The 25,290-nt window shown below is 46.6% G+C and overlaps 1 protein-coding gene across 1 annotated transcript in view; it reads left to right on the top strand.

The window, feature by feature from the left end:
* Positions 1 to 25,290, top strand: part of LOC144121872 (cytochrome P450 3A29-like) — a 52,981-nt gene that overhangs the window by 14,557 nt on the left and 13,134 nt on the right. The window contains exon 2 of the mRNA XM_077655291.1: positions 14,661 to 14,846. Coding sequence (XP_077511417.1) covers positions 14,664 to 14,846 — 183 coding nt within the window. The 5' untranslated portion in view covers positions 14,661 to 14,663. The remainder of the gene's footprint in view (positions 1 to 14,660; positions 14,847 to 25,290) is intronic.

A 25,290-nucleotide genomic window follows, 5' to 3' on the forward strand; every position in this document is an offset into this window, starting at 1 on the left:
AGCATAAAATTACAGGAACTTATTTTTGGGATATTTTTAGTGCATTCATAAATACCAAAAATATGCTTAAAATACAATCTAAATATCCTTCCGCATATTACAAACGTATTAGTTTTCGCTAAGGGACTTTTGCAAAGAAGGTAATAATCCTGGTACCAGGCGCTCTCCAGAGGCTGTTTCCTTCATTGCCGGCACATATTTCAAAGCCGAAACGCTCTGCGCGTGTGTGTTGCGACTGAAGTGCCGGAAGAGAACTGCAGGATTTCGAGAGCGCATCAGAGGAGCCCGAACTGGACAGCTGCGCTGCACAAATAGATTTTAAACTTGATCATCTGGAATGCGCAGCGTTACCATGCAGCAATGCAGTGGAAATTTGAGCATTTTCGCGATGAGGAAAGAGACAAAAATACGGGATATTTTACACTGCCCGTCTAATGCAGGGGAGCTTGCTTGTTCATAAGACAATTCTGATTGATGAGCAGCTATCATGTAAAAGAAGAAACGCATACAGAAAGCTGCACAAAAAAATTCACATGTCACGTATAGAGTGATGGTGACAAACACTCTGTTCTGAAGTAGGTGAATGAAGTGAAATCGTGCGAGGAAGCACTTACTCAAAGCTTATGGGAGAGAGGAGACATCCCAAGAACTGCTCCGTGTTAACGTCGTGACAAGTTTGTTCTCAATTTTTAAAGGCTGCGCAGAAAAATTCGGGAAGCAAGAGAATCAGAAAAGAAGATAACATATTCAAGAACTAAAGAAGCGGAGTGTTAGAAAAGCGTTGCTGCGGGCTGCGGCAGCTAACGAGAAAATGAAGGAATAAATATCGCAGTTGAAAGATAAGCCCGAAAAAAGATCAGAAGATTGTCTGATACGGGAAATAGACGGCCTTGTGTCTATAGATTGCCTTTATTATGCAAATTACAAAGATTGCTTAAATCATGGCATATCATACCACATGCACTATAACATATTCACTCGTGGTATAATACATGCCCTACATATTTGCTCTTTGCGACGTTTATATGCATACAAGGATGTAGTAATTTATTGGATCTTGCTGCGTAATTAAACATTCACTACACAGGAAGAAGCGCTGTCATTTGCGTTGCTGTCGATTCTTGCAATTTTTTGTCCACGTTGATGAGGTTCTCTAATTTCGCTTCTGCATCTGATTTAAATAATTTTTATGCCACTGGTGTTCTTGCCAATACTGCATTTTTGATCGTTTATCTTCGTTGCGTTGATGAATTCTTTCCGTTAATGCAATTAACTGATCTTAGAGAAGTGCCCTTTCAACGGTTACTTTCAACGGATACTTTCAGTATCGTGTGTCTAACATTGCAGTCCAGAGTGCTAGCTTGCGATTGCATTAATTTTTCCTACAAGCACTAAAAGCGTCGTTTATTTTTTTCTTTTAAGGTGAGGGAGGAACAGGGGGCATTTTTCAAGGGCATGGCGGAAATGGAATAACAACGTCCTCTGATTACCCGCAACAAATTTCTTTTTTTTAAGAGACTCGTTCTTGCTCCGTATCCTTTGGCTGTGCGTACGTCCCTTCCCGCTGATTTCTGTTCCAGGCAGTTCATTAAACAACCACCCACGCGACGTTCAGTAAACACACCAGCAAAACACTTTTACTATGGTATATGGGGGAGTGCCGATGGAGCTGTATTTTATGATTGACATCAAAAGTAGGACACTGAGAAAAGCGCCTCTGATTAGACGACGACGGAGGCGGCTTACCTGTACTGTGTGTTCACTTTCTCTTTTTGATGATCACGGATTTCTATGGCGCAAAGGCATTTACGGCCAATGTTCCCTTTTAACGCTAGCAGCCAGACTTCAGGCACTCAGTGAATGGACTGCACAAGCTAACCAGCTTTCTGCTGCAATGCAGTCAATCTGCGCAGCGCCGCAGCAAACATGACATGCACTGTGTTCCCTTCTGAGGTCACACCTATGCATTGAAACTTTTTCTGATCTGTCTACATTATAAAATCTATGCACTGGAGTAAGCGCTACAAAACACAATCCGTGGAGCTAAGCAAAAAACACTGCTGGTGAGCAGGTCAGTGGCGTTTTCAGACTTGTTTTACGATATTAACAAGCTAATTTCGCATGACACAAACGCGTTCTCCAAGACAATCGCAGCTTGGACGCAAAATCTGCCGTAATGTCGTAGTGAAGCGATAGCTACGCCATGTGATGCCGAGGTCACCACGCCGAGCCGGAGCCGTTAATGCGCATGCGCCGAGTAACAGGTGCGCCGCATAGAGAAACATACGTAAAGAGCGGACACTCCCGTGGGGCACTGCGGCCGAGCTACTACACTGCCGCCAGCGCCGTGAGAGTGTGGTCAGACCGCTAATCTGGTCCTCCGAGATTTTAGGTCCGTGCTTCAGCTCTGTTTCAGTTTCGGTTTCGATAGCAATGCTTTAGATTCTGGTTTACCTTTGGCTATTAAGATATTCAACTACATCGTCTAAGGGGAGCACAAGGGCTTTAATACTTCATTTCTAAACATGCCATACATATAGACGTAATAAACTCGCGGATCGCAGAGGATCGCAGACTTTTACTCGAAATACTACGAAGCTTCTCGAAGAACTTACGCAAGCTGAATTAGTTCATGCAGGTGGGAATAACGCGATAAGAGCTGTTCTTTAATTTTGTGCCGTCATTGAGCCGCCTCTTTCAGTTGCAGACATAGAAGGCAGTTGGCTTCAAAAAAGAGTTTATTTTTGTAGTAGAATGGAAAGTTGGGCGAGTTGGTATACGTTCAGTTTGGGTGGAAAAAACAGCGCGAAAAGGACGGAAGACAAAGAAGAAGGAAACCACACGGACGAGCGCTGACTCACAACTATTTTTTATTCAGAAAAAAAAAACAGACATTTATATTTAGAAAGTCACATGACCTGACGTCACTCGCGCACATGCCCAGAAATACAACAGTCTAAGACTATATCATGAGTCAAGATTAAAACCTTACAACGCGATTTCAGAACTCTGTGATTAACCGAAAAAAGCACATTTCTGGGCATGTGCGCGAGTGACGTCAGGTCATGTGACTTTTTAAATATAAATGTCTGTTTTTTTCTGAATAAAAAATAGTTGTGAGTCAGCGCTCGTCCGTGTGGTTTCCTTCTTCTTTGTCTTCCGTCCCTTTCGCGCTGTTTTTTCCACCCAAAATGAAGTTTATTTTTCTTGTTTACACTTTGAACTGTATAGAAAAAAATACTGGATCACACACATTTTATAAAATACATGATAATACAAAGAGCAACAAGAAAGAAGTTCTGGGAAAGCCGGTGGCACCATGTCAGGGAAAAAAAATATTGCACATACGCTCTGCAATTGTCATCTAAAACATCACCCATGCGAATAACATAACAGGAGTTGTCAACAGCTAGACGCAAGTAAGGGGTTAAAAAGACACGTAGTGCGCGCCCGATTCCTGCACATCAGCAGCTTTGAGCGAGACGTTCATAGGCTGTTCAGAAATAGAAGCACAACATATTCAATACATCATAGTAACACAACAGTAAGTTTGCACTCGTCGTAAAAGGCGATTATTGCGATTTTTTGGTCAAGGTGTAGACACCACGCAAAATAATCAGCATTCGTGCTGCACGCTCTTGTTCTAAAACGAGACAAATGGCAAACAATAACAACGTAAATCGTCTCTGCAAAAAAGGCTGCAGTTGTCTCGAGAACAATAAAAAAAATACAACTTTTTGCAAGCATTGTCCTTCATGTACGGAATCAACTACATATGTTTACTAGAAAAAAGCATGCGTATACTAGCCGGATCTAACAAGAGATTGGCAGCACTTTTTATATTTTTTTTAGAGTACACAGAAAAGGCGTCCATCAACTGCTGTCACGAGGAATGCGGAAGAACTTCGTCCCCGGCTTCCTTTGTCTTCGCTCGTTGTTCCCACACCCTGAAACGCAGCAGTAGCTCCCTTAATTCAATCCGCTCCGTGTAATAATATAGTGTGGGCTTGTGTACAGACTGTAAAGATTGGTGCAGTCATCAAACGGCAAAGAGAAATATATCGCAGCGAAAAAGAAAAATAAACTCGCTTATGACAGTTATTTATTTGTTCGCAGACAAGCATGTTAACATATCGTTCATAAAAAATTCTGTCGAACTTGCTTCAATCCCTTGCGGAAGCGAGCTGTCGTAAACTGATTTTTTTTCTATAAAGCAGTGTCTGTTGTCAATGATTGTCTATATGGTTTTCTTCCAGACCGTACCTATATGCGGTACGTACCCGTGATAAACTTTCATTTTACCGTTACCGCACACTGTCGTAATTATTGCGTAGATCACAGTGTCCGCAACGATTTTCTGATACCCTTTCACGTGGGCACTTTCGATTGTGATCGAGACCTCGACCAGGATCCGACTTTCAATCGCGATGGAAAATTATCGCTGATATAGCGGTCCAAGGATCGGGAGAAAGAACAGCCCTAGCGCAACAGATGCCACTAAGTAGGTCCGAAACACCCAACAAAATTTGCCAAGTTGGCAGAAAAAAAGTCGTGGTATTTTACTTTTTCCAGAAAAAAAATTTTCAATTTGGTATTACGGCTAAAAAACGTGCAGGCGCGGTCAAAAATACGCGGCCCACCGCTCCGATCGGAGGAGCGGCTGCGAGCCGCACCGCGGCGCTCGCGCTAGCGCTGCGAGAGTATGCACTTTGACGATAGATTTCTCCCTCGCTCTCGAGAGGACACGTCAGACGGTTGATAAAGTTCAAGTGCGACGTTCAGCTGTTTCCCACCTTACGGTCAGGGCGAAAGAGGGCTCCCATTTCCATGAAGCGTCGCCGCGCTGGTGCCGCCCCTCTTTCTAGTGTCGTAGTTGGGTTGACACCTCGTGCATGTAACCCGCCGCGGAGGACGCGGCTTCGATTCCGGCGGCGGCGGTTGCTGCATTTCGGTTGAGGCGAAAGTGCTAGAGGCCCGTGTGCTGTGCGATGTCAGCGCACGTTTAAGAGCCACAGGTGGTCGAAATTTCCGGAGCCCTCCACTACGGCGTTTATCATAGCCTGAGATGATTTCGGACGTTAAACCCCATAAACCAAATTTCATGCTTACGCGCAGCCCGCTTCCGTGTAATCAGCCTCGCCCGCCTGCTCAAGGCTTGGGTGTCAGCATGCATGCACCACGTTCCCAAATAATATACCAGGGTCGTTCCCTGTCTTACAGCGGTAACATGCAAAGAGCCGCCGCATTAGTAGAATCAATAGAGTTGCATTAAAAGCCACGTGTGGAAGAAAAGCCGGGCGTGGATTACGTAAATGCAAGTGGTTACTTATTGTAATAGATGAAAAGGGGGTATTGCATGTAAAACTTTGCCCGCAGTGAATACATTACTCTCCATCAGAGAAATAGAAGTCTTCGTGAAATAACGGTCCCTTTCAGTTTCAAGAAATATGTGACGAGGATTATTAAGTTCGAATTTGAAAATGACTGCTAAAATTCATCCAAAACTACGTGCGCATAACGCGAAAGCCGTTTTTTAGGACTGTTAAGATTTCGTGAAAATTTAGGTAATGTCGCGAAATGATGAAATTTATTATTGGTGCATTGACAAGGAACGCTCATCAGTGCTATGCGTTACGGGTGCCAGGCATTGTCATTATCAAGATAAAGCTTGAAGAATATGGAGAGAAAATGATTGAGATGTATGTGTAACAGAAGCGAGTATTACGGTTTTATGGTAGTGCATCGGCCGCATACATTGATAATAGGATATCTGCTTTTTAAAAGTAAATCTGGCATTTTTGATGGCTCGGTAGAAAGTGTCACTGAGTTTCCAGATGCGCCTGCTTCATTTTGCAAAGAAAACTTCAATATATTTTAGCGTTCCCCTTTTGTTCATGATCATTTTTTGTATATATGGTAAGAAAAGGTGCGCTTCTGCTGCTCCCTTGTATTTAAATATTGCTGAGTATAAGTTTGCAGGCTTGGTAACTGGCGATGATAACAGCATTTCAGACCGAAATAAGATGGTCGTTCTTCGCACACATCGACTCTGCGTAATAAATGGCACGAAATGGCGAGAAATCTGTATGGTATGAAAAAAATTTCTTGATGCACGTGTTTTCGGGGCAAAGATCATTGATTGTTGACACAGCAAGGGTATTTGAAAAAAAAATATTTTATGACGTTATTTTCGCACATATTTTAGCCGTCGATCTTTCGGCTTAACATACGAGAGATTCTTTCTCAAGATATCAATTCTCAAGCCTGCCTAATGCTTGGTGAACATCCCCCCGGCCGCGACCACATCTCGAAGCCGCCTTGGAATCAATCGGCTTTTCATTTGCCCCCACACGTTCTCAATTATGTTTAGGTCTGCACCTTTTGGGGGCTATGGCAATACTTGGATGCCCAATTCGTCAATTGTTTGTCCAACTTTCCTGCGCAGTAATGAGGAAAAAAAATACGGGAGTCAGAAAACACAAAGGCATGAATTAATGCAGAAACGAATTTTTTGAATGAAAGTTTTACATTGTTCTTCATGTAATAAGGACGTGCACAACGAAGTGCAGAAACGAAGTGCACAACCAAATGCTGCGCGTTGGGATATCACGAAAGCCAATCTTCAACCTTTGTTTTCGGCAAAAAAAAAAAAGGTTGCAAAGCATGCCTTTCGATTTTGAAATGACTGGGCATTTAGCTCGCTCTCACTCGCACAAAAAATGTTGCCTTATCAAAGAATGCGGTGCAATCTCTTCGTGTCCATGGCACCGTTCTTTCTGGTTGTGGGAATAGAAAAAAGTGGGATAAGTGGTGCGCTTTAACAGCCATTGTAAAGCATAGCTGGGGGATATAAAGCGCTATGCCGCTTGAGGTTCTTCAGTAGAACAGCGTAAAGCAGTACAAGCATGGCGTGACTCAATGCTGTTAAAACGCAAAAAGTTGTAGATCTGTTTGTTGCCGGGCGCAGTCGGCGAGCAATAGGTAGAGAGGTTGGGTGCTCGAAGTGCGCTGTGTAGATCGAATTCGTCGTTCGTGTATGGCTGCACGCCGCGTAGAGGACGCACTTAGAGCAAGAAGGCCTTTTGCGACGACGGAGGACCAAGACTTGGCATTTGTTGCTGCTGTCAGCTGAGCCCGCTATGACTGCTCTCGAGATGAGCCTGATCTCCCAGTATCAGTTTCCACCGTCAAACGCAGGCTGAATGCCGCTGGTCTGAAGAGCAGGGTGGCATGTCAAAGGCCGCGCTTGAATGAGTCGGAGAAGCGCGCCCGGTTGGAGTTTGCGAGAAAGCACTTGTCTTGGCAGCAGGAAGAGTGGGAAGAAGTGTTCAGTGACGAATCGGCATTTGTTACCAAGTGGGACCAGCAGCGCAGGGTCTGGAGACTCCTTGGGACGAGGTAAGCCAGTTTCCGTGTAACCGAATAGATTACAAATAGTGTCTCCGTTTACAAGGTGCATTGGTTACGCTGCTTTGTGGAGCTCAACATCGGAAGGTTGCACATGGGCTATGAGGACTGACGCATGGCAGGCTTTGAGTTTATTTAGAGCGCATAAGGTTCTTTTAACGCGCACTAATATTGTAAAATACACAGGCCTCTTTCTTTTGGGCGCAACGTAATTGATTACGCGTGTTGAACCTTCGCGCTCAATGCGAATTTCAACATGAAACCGACGTTCATTTTACAGATACGACGAGCAGTACATTCAACAAGTGGCAGCTAGTGGGCGCTGCTCTATCAGCGTGTGGGGCGCCATTACCTGCCACGGACCGCTGCATCTCATTGATGGGAACCTGACCGCGGACCAATGCACTCAAATTATAGAGCAAGTCCTAGTTCCCTTTGCGCTGGAAGCCCCGTTCAAAGATGGGGTATATATTTCCCAACAAGACAGGAGCCCTATCCACACCGCGAGGTAAGGAGAATCCCTGTCGTATGTACAGACTAAAACCTTATTTGCAGCGTGTTGAAAATTGTTGGCAACGTCTCTCTAAACACCTCCCACAAAAATAACACAGTGCGAAATGACCTTGATTTATATTCATTCTCGGTGGTAAAGTGCAGACAGTTATGAGTACCAACACGAAGAAAAAAAGACACACAACTTTTCTGATAAGCCTTGGGTTCAATAAAATCGTTTTACTATTCGTAATGTAAAGCATCTTCAGCCAGTCATTACTCCACCAAAGAGTGCGCCTAAGTGGGGCGGGGGGCTTAACGTCTCGATGCAGCTCAGGTTTTTGAGAGCCTCCGATGTGGAGGGCTCCGAAAAGTCCACCCAGTGGGGGGGGGGGGGGGGGGGGGGGGGTATTTAACATGTACTCATTTTGTATACCTGTGTGTGTATGTTTATACACACAATTAACGACTCCCAGTCTTACGTGTTATGCTCTCACGAGACAATAACGTATCCGGTAATGTTACGTCCTTATTAGACGAAGAACAATGTAAAATTTTCACTCAAAAAATTTGTTTCTGTTTTAATTCATGCCTTTGTGTTTTTTGACGCGTATTTTTTTCCTCATTACTGCGCAGGAAAGTTGGACACACCCTTGACGAATTGGGCATCCAAATATTGCCGTAGCCCCAAAAGGTGCAGACCTAAACATAATTGAGAAGGTGTGGGAGCGAGGAAGAAAGTTGTCACAGTGCATACTCTCGCAGCCGCTCCTCCGATCGGAGCAGCTGTGGGCCGCGTATTTTTGACCGCGTCTGTACCTATCAATGCCGATCGCCTGAAATTCTCTGAAACACATGATGTTGGCGGTATTGACACAGATATGAGAAATTATGCCTGAATAAAACGTATTAGCATTTGTTGTAATGCAGTCTGAAACAACCTTTTTTGTTCATATTTTAGGCTTCTCTCTTTTGCTGTTCGTTTCGTAGCACTCTATGACACCTAAAAAGCACAAAGTAGGTTTCGAACGCAGTCGGGCAGCTTTATTCCGATGCTCCGGTGGCAGTCAGCTATTCCTATACGCGGCTCAAACGTGATCGGGGCATATTGAGGCCCGATTAGGATCTGGCCGATCGCGATCAAGACTGCCCGCTTCCCGTGTGACAAAGGTATTTTCACGTGGTCGGTTTCAAATGTGCATTACACTGTTCGACCCACGCCATATAAAAGGCTTGTGTTACGGTACGGGTGAGCCATCGATAAATTCGGTGTTTTAAACCGAACGTGTTGCGAGTGACTTTTTTAAATTACGCCTTCGAAGTAATGCACATGCTCTTCCGGAAAAGACAGTACTAGAACAAACGGATGGCTCACGGCATATATTATATGCTACACGCGAAAAATACGTTCACGCAGCATAACAAACGGCTTGCTACAATGTTCTGAGCTCAAGAAACATCAGGATTAATCCTGAAGGAAAAAGAAAACTTACCGCAAAAACGAGGCGACGCGTTGAAAAACGCGGTGAGGTGGGCGTAACCGGCGGCACATGACCGGCGCACCACCAACTTACATATGGAAATGGAACACTTGGATGCAACCCGGTGGACATGTGATAAGCTGTCGACCTTTGAAGTAGAGTGGAACATAACGTAGGCCGCCTGGCGGGTGGTCAGACCCTTTTTTTGCTCGGCCGCGAAACGGCTTGAGTGTCCGCTCTTTACGTAAGTATGTTTCTCTATGTGCGCCGCACGTGACGTCAATGTTGCGCCGCCTCCGCAGCCTCGCTGCGCGCGTCGCGCATGCGCAGTAGCTACAGGTGCGCTGTGCATGCGCAGTTGGGCAACAGATGCGCGTCATTGCTCGGCCACTTTATAAACAGAGGGTGCGAAGCGCTCGTTTTTCAGGTGAACGCTGAGTGAAGAAGCGGAAAGTCCGCGCGTATACTCCGACCGACATCAACGGCGACTGCGGGAAGCCACGTCGACGGATCCAGAAGTTGGGGCGTGGTATAAGGCGAGTCGACAACGAGCCCAAGAAGCCAGGAATGCCAAGCCGAGACGCCGGAACAACGAGAGGAACGGCTCGCCAAACGACGCCGCCAAGAAGCGGAGAAACGACAGCGACAAGCCGCGCGCGAAGCCACGTCTTCTTCGGGTCAGCTACCGCGTACACACGACGTTTAACCGGAGCTAAACTATCAGCAATTCTTTTACTGCATCCATGTAGAGTGGTACAACAGCTCGCAAAAGCACATATGTGCCGGTCGCTCCGCGCTTCCGAGCCGCGTGTAGCAGACGACGCGCACGGCAGAGAGCAAGACTCGACTGCAGCGTCGTGAGTTCTCGCGACCACCACTTGGGAGGCACTCCTCCACTGGCTCGTATTGGGAGCTGTGGAACTGAGTTTGTTCTAGTAAGGGTGTGAAGAACCTGACTTGGAATCACCTCATAAATCTCAAGTTTCATTAGCTATTGGCGCCATTGCCCGATTAGGAACGAACTAGTTTTAAAATCACACTATTGCTTAATAATGCACTTATAATGCCGCTTTTGCAATGCAATAGATTGTTTTGCAGCACCACTGCAGTGCCCGATTTATAAAAATCGCATATTTTACAAGAAAGCGCTGTCGGGTATTTCAAAAAGGAACAGCACGACTTTTGACAGGGGCGAAAGGAAAGACACACGAGGACAGGCACTGAGTAGCAACGAAAGTTTTATTGCTTGGAACGATAAAATATACGACGCTCTAAAACAAGAAGCAACAAAGTGACAATTCACGATGGTTCACACACATGAACACCCAAAAGTAGTGCCTGATGGCACCATCATTGCTTCCCTGCGGCCGAAAACTCTAATACTTTTGCTTACAGCGCTAAGGAGGAGCTGCTGACATATGCGTCCTTTGACCATGCGATATGAGCGCGTCAGCTTGTTACTGTGCCTTATCAACTATATTTGTGTGAAGCGTAGGCGGCAAGGTTTACTTTCGCAATCACTGCAGTGTAAGCCGAGATCCCCTTTCACAGATAGGTGCACATTGTTCTTGGGCTCTTTTAGGCGCTTATTAATACATCTTCCCGCTTGGCCCTCGTATTGCTTGCAACAGGATGTTGATACGGCATAGACGACACCTTCTTGACATCCGACGAAATGACTCTCATGCTTTATGGTTCACCATTGTGGAATGAATTCGGTGTTAACGTTCTTGCACATCTCTGCAAGCTTTTCAGGAGCAGAAAAAAAAATTCTGACGTTACTTCTCTTGCCCATGATTTTTAGTCTGTTGGGAAAAATGATGAATGTAGGGAACAACAATTGTCTTCTCTTTTTCTTCTTGGGCTCTGCCAGTTCCTCCTTGTTTCTGCTTAACCTACTTATGATTGATTCTGATACAGATACGAGCAGCTGCTTGCGATATTCCGCACTTCACAAGACAACCGGTTTAGTTATCAAAACTTTCTTGTATAGAGTGGATACAGGACTTAGCGCATTTCTATAGCATGACTTAGCTACGGCACCCTTAACCAGCTTTGAATGCGATGAAGCAAACGAAAGCAATGGCTTAGTGCTTCGCAGCTAGTAGGAGCAGCAAGTGTTTATACTGTTGTGCTCGCACTTCCTTCCTGCTGTGGAATTCGGCGAAGTGGGGCATGGGGAGGATTTCCTGAAGACCACCGCGAGGGTGGGTGAGCCCTCTGGGGGAGACGTGACTGCAGGACTGCCAGAGGGAACGACGACAATAGCGTCCCCACGTGTTCGAACAGGAATGCCGGAAGCAGCGATGATAGCGTCACCATAGCGACGATAGCGTTCAACAGGAATCCCAGCGACGACCATAAGCGTATTCGTTCCGGTCCTCGCCACGACGAAGTGCGGTATCAGTGTGGTCCCCTTCAGTCACGCTGGATTTGAACAATTGCCCGAGTGCCGCACCTTCGACAGAGCTTCCGCGTTCCGGTCACCAGTGCAAGCTCTGTCGACACCTGCGGGGAGGCAGCCTGCATTCCTGTGTCATGCAGGTGCCCTCCGGACCATGTGCGCGGCCACCTGGAAGCCGCGGGGACGACAACGTGACCGGGTCCTGTTCCCTTTCCCTTGACCGAGCTGCGAGAGAACATCAGGACCGCCCGGCCGTGGGTGGTACCATCAGTGCCATCGTGTGATTGGACATCATTCTTCGAACTGTATTTCCCAGCTAGGGATCTGGGGAATACGAAGAGTGTTTAAGGAGCTCCTGGTTTGATGCCAGAGGAGCCCCCTTCTTGAGAGGTATCAGAGACTCCCGGCTCCTAAGAAGCTCTCTTTACTGAGAAGCACTCTCAGTTGCCCGTACTTGTACATAATGTAAATAGTAGTTGTATAAAGTTTCCTAAGTTTTCTTCCACCGATCGTCCTCGTCTCTTCTCCGGCCCAGTCACGGTACCTGAATCCCAACAACTGTTGGCAGCGGTGGGATGCTGCTACCTGAATTCCAACAATACGCTATCTCGCTGGATTTACTTATTGCCTTCCACAGAAAAAGCTTTTTCTCAAGTATAATGCTCTTTGGTTTGATTAAGGATTGATGTTAACTAATAAACCTCGCGTCAATTATAATGACTGTTATCAGTTTCCTTGCAGAGTTGAAAGGAAATATTGGGAAGAAACACTACGTGAGAAAAAATGTTTTATTCCAAAACCCAGCAAGTATCATATGCTTGTTCATTACTCTACGCCATATAAAAATTATTAACCAGGTTTCCTGCTACCGGTTTCGATCCAGTTCGTGCAAACTACAAAATTCACCTTTTTTGGTCGACAAAAATTGCTATGAATTTCGAACTGGTGTATTGTATGCGCTATCTCTTTGCATCTCCGTTCATTATTTTAAGTTTCAGGTGATTTTACCCTGGCATGCGTATTCTCTGTGCCGAATTGCTTACGTTGTTTTCCTATGTACCGAATTAATTGTAGAAACATTTTCCCCTTCCCTTCTCTGATGTATTGTGTTTAGCTGTAAATATGTAAAATAATTTTCTCCTATTTGCTGGTGCGCGAATTGTGGAACAAGGCCAGGGTCCCGCGAAGCTTTTATTGACAGCTTTTAGGCCCGACTGCTTTCTTTCTTTAATAAAGGAAATGAACTTGACTTGAACCCCAAGCCCATGTCGCCGAAAAGAAAAATGGTGGTCGACTTGGGTAGTTGAGAAAACTTTTGCTTGGGGTAGTTGGTTCATCGTGAAAGAAACATGAATATGGCTCGACCAATGAGGACAAAAAAAGAAACACGAACGACGCTGGTCCTGTCATCTGCGTGTCTTTTCCGTCCAGGTTGGAAGCGCCGTCTTCGTGTTACTTGCGTAGTTAGGCCAAGTGCGAATTAGGTGTGCTAGCATTTCGGTTTTTCTGGGTCTCTACATTCATGGACAGCTGGCAGTCCTCATACCGCTCCTGGCGCACTATTGCAGCGGTTAAGCGATGTGCAACTGCCTTGCTATGGCAGGTGCTGCCACCTGTGTGGCATGAGAGACCCAGGTTGCGCTTCCTGGGCAACCTCTCGCGGCCAGTTATTAATGAGCTGCCACATGCCATGGTGGGCAGTTTGCTCAAAATCGAGTGGGTAGATTGTGAAGACGTCATAACGTCGCGTAACCTAGTTGGCCCACCTAAAATTGTCTACAACCCGTTCAGCACACAGAGAGACCGCACAAATTGACACACAACGGCTTTTCGGCTGAATGGAAGCCTTAGTGATAGAGCGCTAACAAACTCTCTGCCTCTGTGATAACTGTACACCTCGAAAGCATTGCTTACCTGCCGTGACGGATAATCTCAATAACCTTTCTGACGATATTACCATCAGCAGCCTTGGTACGCTGTTTTCGTAAATGTCTGATTAGCGGGCCCACCCGCGGCGCTAGGTGCGCGCCTATTTGCTGAATTATAACGAAATTCTCCTAGCCGTGGTAATTGGACCTTAGTTCGCAAGACAGCGATTATAGAAAAAGTACCACGAGCGAAGAACAAGTGTTTCGACGTCCACATCACCGCTCACCTGCATACTATCACCACTTGTTGCAGTAGGCTTTGCTGAAGTAGTCAATAGAAAAGACGCACTGTGTTGGTGTTGAGACGAGAGCCAGGTTCACCTTAAGAGACAACAGTTCCCGAGGGAGAGGAGAATTAATAGTGAGCAACTCTCTGTGTCTTCAGAAATGCGAGAGCCCATACAGCCATGTCCCACTCTTAGTCACTAGAGCCAATGTTGGTATGCTGGCGAGTCTCAATGGACAAAGGTGTGGGTGCGATTCTAAATATCTAGAAATCGCACCTTTTATGCTAACTATGCGTTCGATTTCCAGCTACATGCTGTGCTTATTTGTTTAGCCTTAATGTTCCTCCGAATCCAAGAGCTGTACAAAAATACTGAGATACAAGCTGTGGCGCATAATGAAGTCTAATGGAAGATTAACTGACAGGGCCACAATTTCATGCTCTATCTCGCTATTCGGGAGGTACTGCAAATATTGAGTGTTGCACTGGTATTTTCACGCTTAAAACATACGCCCATATTTGAAACAATGTATCTGGCTCCAAAAAATGCCATTTTATTTTTGTACACTGCCTTCAAAAGACCCTTGAAACTATCCTAAACGGCGCATTCCACATCACTCGTATATCCTAGTCCTTCAATGAGATACAAACATTCCCAACCCTCCTCCGCGTATGATCTGCGAATACACGAAGTGATGCAGTGCATGACGTGTGCTCTTCAGCAGATGGGGCATGAAGCGTGGAACGTCGTGGGAGCCGTGCTGCTTTTGGCGGCAGCACTCGTCGTAGCCTGGGTCCTGGAGAGGCGCCGGAAGTACGGCCTCTTCAAGCGGTACGGGATACCCGGACCTGAACCCAGCAGCCTCGTCTTTGGACATTGGCTGGAGCTCCGGAAGGACAATATTGGGGTGAGTAAATTCGCACCTGCGAGCAGGACTCGGCCCTTTTCAGATGACTTCAGAGCTCGTTCCCTCGGCCAACGTCATCCCACCCTGAGCCTCTGCTTCCCTGCCCTGGACTAGAGGCTTGTGGCGAAATATTTCTTGTCCACCCTCTTGCAGTCGGCTGAAAGCTACAATAATGAAGCTTTTTTTGTGATGACGATAGCAGGCGGTTTAGACGCGTATGCAGAAAAACCATGACACTTTTATTTGTTGCTTCATTTGTATGCTTAACGGTCTGAAAGTAAGGCATTACGAGTATATGATGGAATTGAATTTTATGGCAAGACAAAGGTGGTAAAAATTTATCAAAGACTTTCAATGATCCGCTTGAACGTTAGAGTGCTGGTGATGGAAACAACTTCAGTGGTCAGGCCATTCCAGTCTCCGGCTATGCACAGGAAAATGACTGCTGAAAGATGATACGATGGGCTTCTGAGGGTGACTTTATTAGGCTAGCTAATGCGGGCGATTCGGTCGGCTGTTTTATTGCACGGATATTTTACTGTGTTGTATCGGCTCTTTTCTTGTACTGCTACTAGTTTATTCTAAAATTTATGCAAGATGGAAGGAGGAATAATAAGACACAATGATTCGGATATTGTGGTTCTGAACCACCTCGACGGCGTCACGTAGGTTAGCTTATCGGGGTCACTAAATTGGAGGGGACAGTTTAAGCCAGCCTTAAAGGTATGATGCGACAGCGTTATTGGGTTAGTGCCCACATATGAGGAATTGCTCATTCTCTACTATACATTCATACATCCCAGGGAGTACTCACATCACTCCTGGCGCAGCGGTGTAGCGCTTAAGCGATGCGCCACTGTCCTGCGATGGTATGTGCTCCCAGCGGTGTGGCTTGCGCAGCCCGGGTCGTTTTTCACGGTCGACCTCTCGCGTCCAATCATTAATTTAACTGTCACCTGCCACGGTTGTCAGTTTGCTCACCATCCAGTGGGAAGGCTGCGATGACGCCACAAGGTCACGTGACTAGGTGAGAAACCACGGTCACGCGACATAGGTGGCCTGGCCCACCTCGCTTGCCTTTGTGCGGATTTTTTTGCTCACGATCAACGACACCGACGCCGGCTTTTCTGCGACGCGGCCTCCTTAACCCTATCGCGCTAAGTCAGCCTAAGTGCACTCGAGTTGTTTAAAAGTGGCAGGACCTAGGGCGAGATTGCATGGTATCTGATTACATGGCTCAGTTGTAAGAATTAATTAGGTGGTTTACGCAAGCGCGTCCAATTTGTTTCACACGATAAAGTGCACAGCGATTTAATTGAATCATATGACAGTTGCTGTGTAGCAGTTATTGATATTATGCGCGCAACTCTGCAGGCACACGGGTAATAGTTCCCTTCTCATTTAGTAGGACGGGGTAAAATATGACTCAACCTGTAAGAAAATGCTCGAAGGGATTGCAGGAACATTGTGACTGCTTTATTTGCAGTCAAGCCCTAACACGGGGTTCTACTAAAACAAGCCCGAAATAAAGTCGGGCTCATGCGGCCCATAATTAGCGGGAGGTCTCATTTGCAACTGCAATGCCATTTCGACTCTAGCATATTTGACTGCGTGTCGCGTTCAAGCTAGCAGCCAATTAGTAGACCGATTGTAATATGGCCTGTATTACTGGCGTACGAACGCAGAGCACAGCTCTTCTTAGAGCAATGGTCTCTTACCACCGAGCGAAGAGGCTGGCAGGAACCAACTCGGCTGCTATTACTGCCACTCTCAGGTAAACCACGGCAAGGTAAAAAGGAGGACAGCAGTGTAGACGTGTGACAGCGGCTGCCATGCGTGCCGAAGCTACGACGGCGATGAATGCAACAAGCCACTAAACACGAATCTCTCCCCTCCCCCCCCCCCCCTCCTATACCTGCAGAAACATTTCAAACACTTAAGATCCTCTCTAAGGATATGACGTGATATCATTAACGAGTTAATGCCCGTATATGTGGAATCGTTCATTCTCAACGTTGCATTCATAATTCCCTGGGGGTCCAATCCTTCCAGAATGGTGCAGCGCATAAGCGATGTGCAATTGCCCTGCGATGGCAGGCGCTGCCACCCGTGCGGCTTCTGCGACCCAACTTGCTCTCCCCGAGCCACCTCTCGCGATCAGTCATTGGTTTAACAGCCACCTGCCACGGTGGTCATTTTGCTCGCACTCCGGTGAGCGGGTTGTGATGATGCCACAAGGTCGCGGGACATAGTTGGCCCACCCAGGTTTCTTCTTCAGCGGGTCGCCACATGGGCCACACTTCGCCCCCCTATATTTCGCTCCGAAATCCGACAACGCTGACGCCGGATGTTCTCAGTAACGGAGTCGTTAACGCTCTAGCGTTAATACAGCTCTGCAGTTCATTGCGCAGAACGCGCGTTAATGCCCAAGCTGATGTTCAGTCCAGGTGCAAGAATCCTGTGCTCATTTCGTTCGGAACAATAATGCGAAGATATCGCTGAACTTTACAATAACGGTTATAAAGTAAAAATTCAAATTGCCGTGAAAACAGTGTCATGAAATAACGCGAAAGTGCTTGTTGTTCTTTTAAACATCAGCTGGCAACAACCTTATACCTTATACCTTTCAACTTTTACAGCATGGAGGAGCAAAATGCGTCACTCGGTAAAAATGGCAAAGGATGTTTGCAGCATTCGTTTTAGTGCGAAAGCACGGGAATTTTTTTTTGGCAAAGAGAATTTCTACTCATTCCCCATGCATGAATGACGGCACTGAGGCACAAACGAGATGATTGATTCATTTTTTTTGTTTTTTTAACTGACACGCAACATGCGGTTTTGCTCGGGTCGGAACCTCCGGATTAGTGCTGCATAGAAGACAACGACGAGTGAGCACTGCCGCGGGAGGCGGCGCTCACGCTAGGCACATGCACGGCCTTTATATATCATGCCACTATCCCTCGGACAACATGCCGCAGGTGGAATGTTTGAGGTGTCTCGACGTTATTTATGATGGCAGTATGGATTTGCAGCTCCACATCAAGGCTAACGTTCAGAAAGGTGACCGAGCACTACGCAAGTTACCACGAATAACTCATAGAAAATTTGGCATGCGCCGGGACACCCTTCAACTTCTTTTCAAAGCCTATGTCAGACTGATTTTGGAATGTGGCTCCATACTCTTTTATGGCTTCCCTAAATATATTGTTACGTGGTGGCAAGCCAAGGAAGGCACGACATGATGACAGAATGAAGATATGATTTAATGGCTGAGGGCCTAGCGCGAGCGCTCCGTCCCGCGCCACTGCCCTCTTCTTCGTCTTCATAACATGACCCCGGTCCTCCGAGCGATCGTCCCGATCGATTGCTTGAGTTACGGTGAGGTGACGATGAGCATGGCCAGAAAGGGTAGAAGATGAAAGGCTTGCCACCAATATGAAGATGATGATCTGGTGGACGGTTGCCCCCGGAGCTTCAGGTCCAGCGGTCGGTCACCCACTGCCGAAGGTCAAGGGTTGAGGGATCGCCGCACAGCCTGGGCGGCGGTGCCGTCTTGGTTCGGGTCGTAGTAGGGTCATCGTACGTCAGGTCCTGGTCGTCGTGTCTTGTGTTCGGGGCTGGGGACGGGGCGGGGGAAAGCGGCTGGTCGGTTCTGGTCAGTTCGAGCTGGGGTTGAGCCGGGCGGCGGAGCCCAGGTCCCCTCGGCCGACGACGAAGGCGAGCAGAAGGCGGCGATGCTCCGGGGACTAGGATGACGATGAGCACCCAGCACCTCACACCAAATGTTACGTGGTGGCAAGCCAAGGAAGGCACGACATGATGACAGAATGAAGATATGATTTAATGGCTGAGGGCCTAGCGCGAGCGCTCCGCCCGCGCCACTGCCCTCTTCTTCGTCTTCATAACAATATGATTCATCGGTTGCTGCTGTTAGAAAGGCGCGCACTGCGCCTCTGCCTAGGCCTCCCTTAATCTGTTTCCACTGCAGTTCTGTACCTGGAGGCTCGTATTCTCGACATTACCTCCCGTTTCGACCTTTTAGCTGTCAGAACTGTTTTGCGGGCATTTGAGCCTGCTCCTGGTGTCGCTACACCTATTTTTGTCTCCCACCGCGGCCGGCCCACTTTCTCACTCATCCCTGGCCAAGGTTCCGCCTCCCTCAAGTTTTTTCACTCAGAACCTTTTATCAAACATTGGTGTAGATATCAATGTTGTATGTAGAGTTGGTTATGCAACGTCTCCTGCGGATGTTGCTTTTGATTATATTTTCCCCCGGAATGAGAAGCATCTGCCTGTCAGGCCACTAAGTAGAGTCCCCTCTCTGATCACCTTGACCATTTCACGCATCGTCATCAAGAGCCTGACTACAACCACTGCAGAGCAAAGGCCTCTGCCATGTCTCTCCAATTAACCCTGTGCTTTGCCAGCCGGGCCCACCCTATGCCTGCAAATTTCCTACTCTCATCCGCCCTCCTAACCTTCTGCCGCTCGCTGCTACGCTTGCCTTCTCTTGGAATCCACTCCGTCACCCTTGTAGCGCCCTCTCTTGGGTGGCGCCGGGAACCCGGATAACGCGCGCCACCCGGCGAAGGAAATAAAGACGCCACCTGGCCGTGGCTCGTGCAGCCACGGCTCACAGTTCTGTTTTGTTGTCCGTTCGCAGCAGCGGTCTTGTTCCTTCGCTCCCGGGACGTTAAGCCGACAACTGCTGACCTAGGACGAGCAATGGCCGATAGCGCAGCATCCACGGAACAGGACTCAAGTCAGCAGGACGTCTCGTCACTGCAGGTTCGCCTCCCACCTTTCTGGCCCCAGAATCCGCAAGTTTGGTTACACCAGATCGAGGCGCAATTTTCCCTTTCCCGCATCAGCTCGGAGACAACGCGCTACTACCATGTCACCTCGAGCCTTCCTCCTGATGTTGCCGGCGAGCTCTCCGACGTTCTTTCTGCTCCCATGGGCGCTACACCATATGAGAACCTGACAACCAAGGTGCTGGAGAGATTTGTGCCGTCGGAACGCACCCGCCTATAGCAGCTCCTTACCGAGGAAGACCTCGGCGACCGGCGCCCTTCCCAGCTTCTGCGCCGGATGGGACAGCTTCTCGGGGAGCGCGATATCCCCAAGCACTCGGCGTTCCTTCTAGAGCTTGTCCTCCAACGCCTTCCCCAGCCCGTCCGCCTCGTCCTTGCGGCGGCCAGTGACGTCACCCTCGACCGCCTGGCTGAGCTCACCGATATCGTTCATGCGGCGACCTCCCCCGCCCGTCACTGCTGTTTTGCCACCTACAGACCCGGCGATTTCGCGCCTTGAGGCCCGTCTCGATGAGCTTGCCGCCTCAGTCGCCGCACTCGGCAGCCCACCCCAGGAGACAGCAGGATCAAGAGCGGAACAGTAGAAAACCACGAGTGCTCGATGCGTCCCTTCAGTCCCTTTTCCTGTTCTCTTAAGTTTCAGTCGCCATGATAAGTTGTGCTAACGAGCCCTATTCGACATATTAGCTGCTAACATGTTTGTACATCTGAAAACGCATTCACCATCTGCAGCGCAAGAATGGTGGAGCTTGTTTACACCTATATATATATATATATATAATATATATATATATATATATATATATATATATATATATATATATATATATATATATATATATATATATATATATATATATATATATATATATATATATTATATATATATATAGCTGTGAAAACATGATTTGCTTGACTGCTTAAAATAATATACATCGAAGTATCTTTTGAAAAGATCGGTCCTCCGATCGAAACGTCGAGTCAAATAAAAATGTTTCGTTATAAATGAAGCGTATACTTCGATATATATATATATATATATATATATTATATATATATATTGACCAGATCAGCTGCCAGAAATCACTTTTGGTATATATATATATATATAGGTTAAAGGAAATGAGGGGCCCGTTTGACAAATTTATGAAGGGAGCCAACAGTCACCGAAACCAAGGTGCATAGGGGAACGTTAATTTTATTATTAATTTTTTTTAATGTGTTATGCTTATCAGGGGGAGAATAATACTTAGATTAATAAATTGCTTAAAGAAAATTACTTATAAAGCAGCAGAAAAAACAACCATGCCGCGGTGGGATCCGAACCCACGACCTCCGAATATCGCGTCCGGTGCTCTTACCAACTGAGCTACGGCGACGGCTGTCCAATCTGCTGCTCTCGTGGGTATTTATGTTTACTGCGTGTGAGCGAGCCTTGAGAGTGTTCACCAGCGCCACCCTCGACCATAGCGGCGGACGTAGCACGTCCTGTAATACCGCGAGCGTGACGTAGAACGTCATCTAACGGAGAGGGCGGAAACTGTGCGAGAGCCCTCTTATGCTACCTATGGCATCAAGACTGCCAGAACCGAGACCCTCGTTAAGCTATTAGCAGACAGGTTAAAGGAAATGAGGGGCCCGTTTGACAAATTTATGAAGGGAGCCAACAGTCACCGAAACCAAGGTGCATAGGGGAACGTTAATTTTATTATTATTATTTTTTTTAATGTGTTATGCTTATCAGGGGGAGAATAATACTTAGATTAATAAATTGCTTAAAGGAAATTACTTATAAAGCAGCAGAAAAAACAACCATGCCGCCGGTGGATCCGAACCCACGACCTCCGAATATCGCGTCCGGTGCTCTTACCGACTGAGCTACGGCGACGGCTGTCCAATCTGCTGCTCTCGTGGGTATTTATGTTTACTGCGTGTGAGCGAGCCTTGAGAGTGTTCACCAGCGCCACCCTCGACCATAGCGGCGGACGTAGCACGTCCTGTAATACCGCGAGCGTGACGTAGAACGTCATCTAACGGAGAGGGCGGAAACTGTGCGAGAGCCCTCTTATGCTACCTATGGCATCAAGACTGCCAGAACCGAGACCCTCGTTAAGCTATTAGCAGACAGGTTAAAGGGAATGAGGGGCCCGTTTGACAAATTTATGAAGGGAGCCAACAGTCACCGAAACCAAGGTGCATAGGGGAACGTTAATTTTATTATTATTTTTTTTAATGTGTTATGCTTATCAGGGGGAGAATAATACTTAGATTAATAAATTGCTTAAAGAAAATTACTTATAAAGCAGCAGAAAAAACAACCATGCCGCCGGTGGGATCCGAACCCACGACCTCCGAATATCGCGTCCGGTGCTCTTACCTCTCAAGGCTCGCTCACACGCAGTAAACATAAATACCCACGAGAGCAGCAGATTGGACAGCCGTCGCCGTAGCTCAGTTGGTAAGAGCACCGGACGCGATATTCGGAGGTCGTGGGTTCGGATCCCACCGGCGGCATGGTTGTTTTTTCTGCTGCTTTATAAGTAATTTTCTTTAAGCAATTTATTAATCTAAGTATTATTCTCCCCCTGATAAGCATAACACATTAAAAAAAAATAATAATAATAAAATTAACGTTCCCCTATGCACCTTGGTTTCGGTGACTGTTGGCTCCCTTCATAAATTTGTCAAACGGGCCCCTCATTTCCTTTAACCTGTCTGCTAATAGCTTAACGAGGGTCTCGGTTCTGGCAGTCTTGATGCCATAGGTAGCATAAGAGGGCTCTCGCACAGTTTCCGCCCTCTCCGTTAGATGACGTTCTACGTCACGCTCGCGGTATTACAGGACGTGCTACGTCCGTCGCTATGGTCGAGGGTGGCGCTGGTGAACACTCTCAAGGCTCGCTCACACGCAGTAAACATAAATACCCACGAGAGCAGCAGATTGGACAGCCGTCGCCGTAGCTCAGTTGGTAAGAGCACCGGACGCGATATTCGGAGGTCGTGGGTTCGGATCCCACCGGCGGCATGGTTGTTTTTTCTGCTGCTTTATAAGTAATTTTCTTTAAGCAATTTATTAATCTAAGTATTATTCTCCCCCTGATAAGCATAACACATTAAAAAAAAATAATAATAAAATTAACGTTCCCCTATGCACCTTGGTTTCGGTGACTGTTGGCTCCCTTCATAAATTTGTCAAACGGGCCCCTCATTTCCTTTAACCTGTCTGCTAATAGCTTAACGAGGGTCTCGGTTCTGGCAGTCTTGATGCCATAGGTAGCATAAGAGGGCTCTCGCACAGTTTCCGCCCTCTCCGTTAGATGACGTTCTACGTCACGCTCGCGGTATTACAGGACGTGCTACGTCCGCCGCTATGGTCGAGGGTGGCGCTGGTGAACACTCTCAAGGCTCGCTCACACGCAGTAAACATAAATACCCACGAGAGCAGCAGATTGGACAGCCGTCGCCGTAGCTCAGTTGGTAAGAGCACCGGACGCGATATTCGGAGGTCGTGGGTTCGGATCCCACCGGCGGCATGGTTGTTTTTTCTGCTGCTTTATAAGTAATTTTCTTTAAGCAATTTATTAATCTAAGTATTATTCTCCCCCTGATAAGCATAACACATTAAAAAAATAATAATAAAATTAACGTTCCCCTATGCACCTTGGTTTCGGTGACTGTTGGCTCCCTTCATAAATTTGTCAAACGGGCCCCTCATTTCCTTTAACCTGTCTGCTAATAGCTTAACGAGGGTCTCGGTTCTGGCAGTCTTGATGCCATAGGTAGCATAAGAGGGCTCTCGCACAGTTTCCGCCCTCTCGTTAGATGACGTTCTACGTCACGCTCGCGGTATTACAGGACGTGCTACGTCCGCCGCTATGGTCGAGGGTGGCGCTGGTGAACACTCTCAAGGCTCGCTCACACGCAGTAAACATAAATACCCACGAGAGCAGCAGATTGGACAGCCGTCGCCGTAGCTCAGTTAGTAAGAGCACCGGACGCGATATTCGGAGGTCGTGGGTTCGGATCCCACCGGCGGCATGGTTGTTTTTTTCTGCTGCTTTATAAGTAATTTTCTTTAAGCAATTTATTAATCTAAGTATTATTCTCCCCCTGATAAGCATAACACATTAAAAAAATAATAATAATAAAATTAACGTTCCCCTATGCACCTTGGTTTCGGTGACTGTTGGCTCCCTTCATAAATTTGTCAAACGGGCCCCTCATTTCCTTTAACCTGTCTGCTAATAGCTTAACGAGGGTCTCGGTTCTGGCAGTCCTTGATGCCATAGGTAGCATAAGAGGGCTCTCGCACAGTTTCCGCCCTCTCCGTTAGATGACGTTCTACGTCACGCTCGCGGTATTACAGGACGTGCTACGTCCGCCGCTATGGTCGAGGGTGGCGCTGGTGAACACTCTCAAGGCTCGCTCACACGCAGTAAACATAAATACCCACGAGAGCAGCAGATTGGACAGCCGTCGCCGTAGCTCAGTTGGTAAGAGCACCGGACGCGATATTCGGAGGTCGTGGGTTCGGATCCCACCGGCGGCATGGTTGTTTTTTCTGCTGCTTTATAAGTAATTTTCTTTAAGCAATTTATTAATCTAAGTATTATTCTCCCCCTGATAAGCATAACACATTAAAAAAAATAATAATAAAATAACGTTCCCCTATGCACCTTGGTTTCGGTGACTGTTGGCTCCCTTCATAAATATATATATATATATATATATATATATATATATATATATATATATATATATATATATATACACCGTCGCCGTAGCTCAGTTGGCAGAGCGGTATGGTTGTTTTTTTCTGCTGCTATATAAGTAATTTCCTTTAAGTGATAGATTAATCGAAGTATTATTATCTCACTGATCAGCACTACAGATTAAAAGAAATTAAACATTCCCCTATGCCCTTGGTTTCGGCGACTGTTGGCTCCCTTCATAAGGATATATAATATATATATATATATATATATATATATATATATATATATATATATATATATATATATATATATATATATATATATATATATATAACCAGCAGCATGCCCTATAAAGAATACGCTCCACAGCAGAGTCTATACCTGACACTCATTAGGAGAGGTCTAAGTTTTGGTCTTTCAGATGTTTTAAAAATAATTATCTTTTTAAAGTTGCACCATGAAACTATGCATTGTGGCCGTGGCTTGCTGGAGTCCAAATCAAATCTTTCAGGTCAGTCACGTGTGATTTTCGACCGCCATTAGAGACGAAGAAGGGGAAAAGAGAAAGCACAACAGTTAAGGGCGAGTCTAGCATCTAGTTTTTTATTAGTGTTTCACTCATTTCAACCAACGCGAAAGAAGGGAAAACAGAAAATACACCATCGTGCTAACTGTAATATTATTAACACCGCTTACGATTACGAGATGATGATGAGAGTTGTTTTTCTTGCATATTTTGCTCACCTCAATTGTTTCACGTGTGTGCATGTCGTGTCTCCCATGTAGCACGCCTCTGCTGTCCATCTTTGGATGGGGTCTGCAATTGCGGCAACGGATGCCTAACTTCCCTCTGAATCGCCGCCTGGCTTTGTGGTAGTGCTCCTCTGTTACAGTTGGCACAAACATAAATTGAAT

This window comes from Amblyomma americanum, chromosome 2 (assembly GCF_052857255.1).
Source record: "Amblyomma americanum isolate KBUSLIRL-KWMA chromosome 2, ASM5285725v1, whole genome shotgun sequence".
NCBI classification, from domain to species: Eukaryota; Metazoa; Arthropoda; class Arachnida; order Ixodida; family Ixodidae; genus Amblyomma; species Amblyomma americanum.